At 49.4% G+C, this 6,055-nt stretch overlaps 1 protein-coding gene across 1 annotated transcript; it reads left to right on the top strand.

Annotated features, from left to right (window-relative positions):
* The first annotated feature begins 2,507 nt into the window (after nt 1–2,507).
* LOC134459408 (frizzled-7-A-like) lies at nt 2,508–5,288 on the top strand. Its single transcript, XM_063211758.1, has 2 exons — nt 2,508–4,113; nt 4,421–5,288. The coding sequence occupies exons 1-2, from the start codon at nt 3,220–3,222 to the stop codon at nt 5,207–5,209; spliced, it is 1,683 nt and encodes a 560-aa protein (XP_063067828.1). The 5' UTR covers nt 2,508–3,219; the 3' UTR covers nt 5,210–5,288.
* The last annotated feature ends 767 nt before the right edge of the window (nt 5,289–6,055 follow it).

Below are 6,055 nucleotides of genomic sequence, written 5' to 3'. Positions count from 1 at the left end.
CCGAAATGCATTTATGCCTCACCCATGCAAGGGGGCAGCCCCCAATGGCGCCCCAAACAGTGCGGCGTGGTTGCACCATGCTTAGGGTACCTCAGTCATGGAGGAGGATGGGAGAGAGCACTGGTGAATTACTTCCCCCACCAACCTGGCGGGTTGGGAGTCGAACCAGCAACCTTTGGGCTACAAGTCTGACACTGCTTACCCATGACTGCCCACTGGACTGCTAAATGGGCGACCCGGGTTCGATTCCCATGCCAGGTCATTTTCTGATCCTCCCCGTCTCTCTCTCCTACTCATTTCCTGTCCCACTGTTCATTGGTCCAGTTTTGTCTACTGACTTCTTTTCTTATTTGTTGGCTACAATAGGCCTATATAGTTTTTGAGAGAGGCAATGGAAATGGCCACTGAGTAGCTAGTGGGCATAGGGCCTGTTCAGTTGTAATAAATTATCTTTTGGTAGTATCTGTAAACCATATTTTTGGTATTCTGTAAATGGGCCAACAAGTTTTTACTCTGTAGCCTACATAGGCCTATACTGCATTGTCGCACTGATTATATATAGCCTACTGCATTTTATCAGTTCACATTTTCTATTTTTCACAAGTGTGTGTGTGTGTGTGTGTGTGTGTGTGTGTGTGTGTGTGTGTGTGTGTGTGTGTGTGTGTGTGTGTGTGTGTGTGTGTGTGTGTGTGTGTGTGAGTATGCACGCACACATGGGGGGAGTAATCAACCAGTGCTCTCCCCCATCCTCCTCCATGACTGAGGTACCCTGAGCATGGTACCGTCCCACCGCACTGCTCCCCATGGGGCGCCACTGAGGGCTGCCCCCTTGCACGGGTGAGGCATAAAATGCAATTTCGTTGTGTGCAGTGTGCAGTGTTCACTTGTGTGCTGTGGAGTGCTGTGTCACAATGACAAAGGGAGTTGGAGTTTCCCAATGGGCTTTCACTTTCACTTTAAAATGTGTATATGATGTGTGTGTGTGTGTGTGTGTGTGTGTGTGTGTGTGTGTGTGTGTGTGTGTGTGTGTGTGTGTGTGTGTGTGTGTGTGTGTGTGTGTGTGTGTGTGTGTGTGTGTGTGTGTGTGTGTGTGTAACTTGGAACAGGGCATTTAATATTCCATTAAAAACAGCTTAACTCTCATCTCCCTATCTGTGACAGTTGATTGAAGTACAGTTTACTGAAAGAAGCAAATGTTGCATGACTGTGTTAATATTGTCTTCTGGGCTCTCAAAGGAATGCACAAGATGAAAAATGTATTTGTTCTTGGCATGACTATAAGGAATCCCTTTTAGTTTTAAAATAGCTGATTATATTTCAGTGTGAATCATTCTTATTAAAAGTACACATCCTGAAGGCCAAATACTTAGACTTCAAACTATTGCCTAGCACAAAACAACCCAAATGAAAATTATAACACTTTTGAAAAGAGGACTAAAGAAGGCTACTGTGTGTTTCCACTGTCTCTTCAGTGTAGCCTCAAACATAGGCCTACTTCATTATGTTCAAGACTTTAGATCTTTGCGCACAGAGCAAATTAAACTGCTATTGGCAACTTGCGCAATACCAAGAACATCTGGCTAAAGCTTATGAAATCCTAAATGTATATTCTAGTGTGTTTGTGTTTGGTCACTCGCCAGCAGTTGAAATCCACAAGTCCCCCCACTCCATGCATGGTGAGTCAAGAAGACCACCAAATGTTAATTTTCCGGTCCGAGTGTCCTGTATGTGGCATGTTGCATTTGTTTGCAGCCGTGTGGTAACTCCACCCTCTTTATCACCTTTCTTGTTGCGCTGATTAGAGGCCAAAATGTTTCTCGTTATCGAGATGACGCTAAATTGCCGTTAACTTAATTGGTTTCGCAATTGCCCTGTTAAATTACCGATGGTATAAGGCTATCACGAAATTGTGTGACGCTCGTTTCCACTGCTCCCCAAAGACCAGACCTTCACTGAATTATCTTTATTACGTAGGCTATAAATGGTCCTTGCTTGGTGCGTAGTGGAATTAATTTAAGACGCAATCATCATGCAAGTAATTTTCTCATTTGGGGAAGAAAATAACATTGGCAACATGCATTAAACTAAGCATTAAGAAAAAGAAAAGTTGAGAACTGAAGTTGCCATTCGTCCTCTTCACCTACAAGTATAAACCTACAAGAAGCAGTGGGGTTTTCCTCTCCACCCTGAAATAAGACACCTACATTGGCCAAACCAATTTTGGGGTTCAGCAATGGAACGAGATATTGAGGTGCGCAAATTGGACATTAGCCCACATTTACGTTTCCAGTAACTAAAGAGGCTTCTTTATAGCATACTTCTGAAATCGCTGGGGAACTTTGGGACGACTTAAATCGCAAAAGACTTCATTAAAAAAGTTCCAACATCTCCGCCCTTTCTGTCTCGAGTTGGCTGTCCAATGGGAGAGGTAGCGCTAAGAAAAACAAAGCACGCGATTGGCCCAGACCACTGAGTTTCAAGGCGCCCCACGGTGCGAGTTGAGGCGTTGTGAATGGGGGGCTTCTAGAAACCGGCGTATCATCGCTCTGGGATTGTGGCAACTTTTTAGAGAGAAGATAGGCGTCGATGCGGAGGAAACTCATCAATCGGGTAAACGCATGTCCATTGTGAATCGTTGTGGCGATTTAGTACCCAGCAAAGCAGAGGTTTATGAAGTTTATTCAAAGTTATCATCCGTTTTCTGTGCGAAAAGGAGTGTTGGAATGCCATGCGGATTCGACTGAACTTTGCAGTGGAGCGGCTTGCCCATCGAAGAAGTGAACAACTTCCACGGGAAAATTGATCCTCAACGTTACACGTATGCCTCCGTGGTAGCTAACGGAATCTAGTACTTTGACGAAAAGGATTACAAAACTCTTGAAAGTGTCGGAAATTGGTGCGCATGGACGTTTCTCATCCAGTTGGACGTGTGTTTTTCCAAGCACATTTTAATTGGAGCATGGAAAACTTAACTATCCACCATTTTCCTTGAGTGCCTGGACGGGGGGATAAAGGAATGCGAAGGATACTCGGGACTGCTGAAAAACAAGCCAAGGTAGTTTGAAAATCCTCCACAACGCATCTAGGGGACTATATTTGTATAACCGGAAAGAAAATTGGTCATTTTGTTGCGGATTGTACAGGTACTATCTTTACGCACCGAAATTTGGGGAACTTCTCGAATCTTACGCGACTTGAGTGTGTAGGCTATTCATCATCATGGCGGTAACCAAAACCTGGGACTTTGTTCTACTGTCGAGGTACACACTGGCGCTGGGGCTCCTGCTGCTCCAGCCGTGTGGGGGTCAGTATCACGGAGAGAAGGGCATCTCCATACCGGAGCACGGCTTTTGTCAAGCCATTTCCATCCCTCTGTGTACGGACATCGCGTACAATCAGACCATTATGCCAAACCTCCTGGGTCACACAAACCAGGAGGACGCCGGCTTGGAGGTACACCAGTTCTACCCCCTGGTCAAAGTGCAGTGCTCGCCGGACCTCAAGTTTTTCCTGTGCTCCATGTACGCGCCAGTGTGCACGGTGCTGGAGCAGGCGATCCCCCCGTGCAGGTCGCTCTGCGACCGGGCACGGCAGGGCTGCGAGGCGCTCATGAACAAATTCGGCTTCCAGTGGCCGGAGAGGCTGCGCTGCGAAAACTTCCCCGTCCACGGCGCCGGGGAGATTTGCGTGGGCCAAAACACCTCCGTGGCCGACACCCCGACGTCGGACCCGACCCCACGCCTCCCGGAGCTGGTCACCTTCTCCCCCGTGGGGCCACCGAACCACCAGCCCTTCACCTGCCCGTTGCAGCTGACCGTGCCCTCCTACCTCAACTACCAGTTCATGGGGGTGAAGGACTGTGGCGCCCCCTGCGAGCCCAAGGAGCCGCACAGCCTCGGCCTCATGTACTTCCGCGAGGAGGAGGTGAAATTCGGCCGCCTCTGGGTCGGCATCTGGTCCATCCTGTGCTGCGTGAGCACCCTGTTCACGGTGCTCACGTACCTGGTGGACATGCGCCGCTTCCGGTACCCCGAGAGGCCCATCATCTTCCTCTCGGGCTGCTACTTCATGGTGGCCGTGGCCTACGCCGCGGGCTTCCTGCTCGAGGACAAGGTAATCTTTTGTTTAAGGACTTTGATTATTGTCATTATGTGTGTGCACTTTCTGACGTGAACCCCGGACAATTGGTGCCGTGCTGTAGCCTGCAGAGCTGGTTTGTGAATGTATATGTGTATTTTGAAAGCCCTTTGAATTCAACTTCATAGTTGTGATACTGCACATAAATGTATAGGCTACTATACTATACTATACTAATACTATAAATGTATGTTGTATTGCAAGGTGGTGGTGTGTACACTTTATAGTTGTGATACTGCGTGCTCTACATAAATTAACGTTGTATCGTCTTGTATTTGCAAAGGTGGTGTGCGTCGACAAGTTCAAGGAGGACGTCTTCCGCACGGTGGCGCAGGGCACCAAGAAGGAGGGCTGCACCATCCTCTTCATGATCCTCTACTTCTTCGGCATGGCCAGCTCCATCTGGTGGGTGATCCTCAGCCTCACCTGGTTCCTGTCGGCGGGCATGAAGTGGGGGCACGAGGCCATCGAGGCCAACTCGCAGTACTTCCACCTGGCGGCCTGGGCCGTGCCCGCCGTCAAGACCATCACCATCCTGGCCATGGGCCAGGTGGACGGCGACGTCCTGACCGGCGTCTGCTACGTGGGCATCTACAGCGTGGACGCGCTGCGCGGCTTCGTGCTGGCGCCGCTCTTCGTCTACCTCTTCATCGGCACGTCGTTCCTGCTGGCCGGCTTCGTCTCGCTGTTCCGCATCCGCACCATCATGAAGCACGACGGCACCAAGACGGAGAAGCTGGAGAAGCTGATGGTGCGCATCGGCGTCTTCTCGGTGCTCTACACGGTGCCCGCCACCATCGTCATCGCGTGCTACTTCTACGAGCAGGCCTTCCGCGAGCAGTGGGAGAAGACCTGGCACATGCAGACCTGCAAGCGCTTCGCCGTGCCCTGCCCGTACAACAACTTTGCGCCCATGACGCCCGACTTCACCGTCTTCATGATCAAGTACCTGATGACCATGATCGTGGGCATCACCTCCGGCTTCTGGATCTGGTCCGGCAAGACGCTGCAGTCCTGGCGCCGGTTCTACAAGCGGCTGAGCAGCAGCAACCAGGGGGAGACCACCGTGTGAGAGCCCTCCACCCCTCCCCTCCCCTCCCCTCCCCACACAAGTCCCCCCACCTCCTTGGCCCACTCCACTCCACTCCGACCCGGCCCCTGGTTGGTTTGGTTCCATGGTGCTGCTGCACTGGCTTCATTGAACTGTGCTTCACTGTTCACTGTTCTGTGGCCTTGGACATGTCATATTTTGGTGCATTGGACTCTGTTCCATGGTCTTGGGCCAGGACGTTGTTGGCTGCATTGGACTCTAAAAATGATAGAGACATTTTGGCCTTGTTGAGGCCTAACACATGTACTACGCATGGACACATGCAGAACAGTGCAGTGCAGGGCAGAACTTGTGGACTGCAATGGAGGGTGAAGTGGGGGCTGGATTGGGTTGGGTGGGGGAGAATGTGTGCCAAGGAAGGCGCAAAGAATGAATGACCTGACTGACTTTCCTGACTGATTTTAGACGAGGCCTTTCAGAAGTTTTTTTTTACTTTGTATTTTTATCCAAGGACCATAGCCCTCCCCTCTCTCCCCAACCCAACTTTCCCAAGCTCTGAGAGGCTTTCTGAGAGAAAGAAAGAAAGAAAGAAAAACTAATCCAAAGAACGTTTTGTTACTATTACTTCTGTTATGGCCCAACTCTGACAAGGACTTCTGGACAGTGAAAAATGCTTAAAAATGTGCCATTTAGGTGACACACGAAGTGCCAAGTGCAGTGAAATCGTAACCCTGCTACATCGATATATTGTTATATTCAATTCTTTTTTTTCCTTTTTCACTTTCATAAGCTTTTCTTGTTTCTTCAAAAAAAAATGTCCGTTTCAAAGCCCATACATACCATGTAATTTTTTTTGTTGTTGTTTGC

This window comes from Engraulis encrasicolus, chromosome 12, assembly GCF_034702125.1.
Source record: "Engraulis encrasicolus isolate BLACKSEA-1 chromosome 12, IST_EnEncr_1.0, whole genome shotgun sequence".
Taxonomy (NCBI): domain Eukaryota; kingdom Metazoa; phylum Chordata; class Actinopteri; order Clupeiformes; family Engraulidae; genus Engraulis; species Engraulis encrasicolus.
Note: the sequence above shows the minus strand (reverse complement) of the source record. Positions and strands in the feature narration are given on the sequence as shown.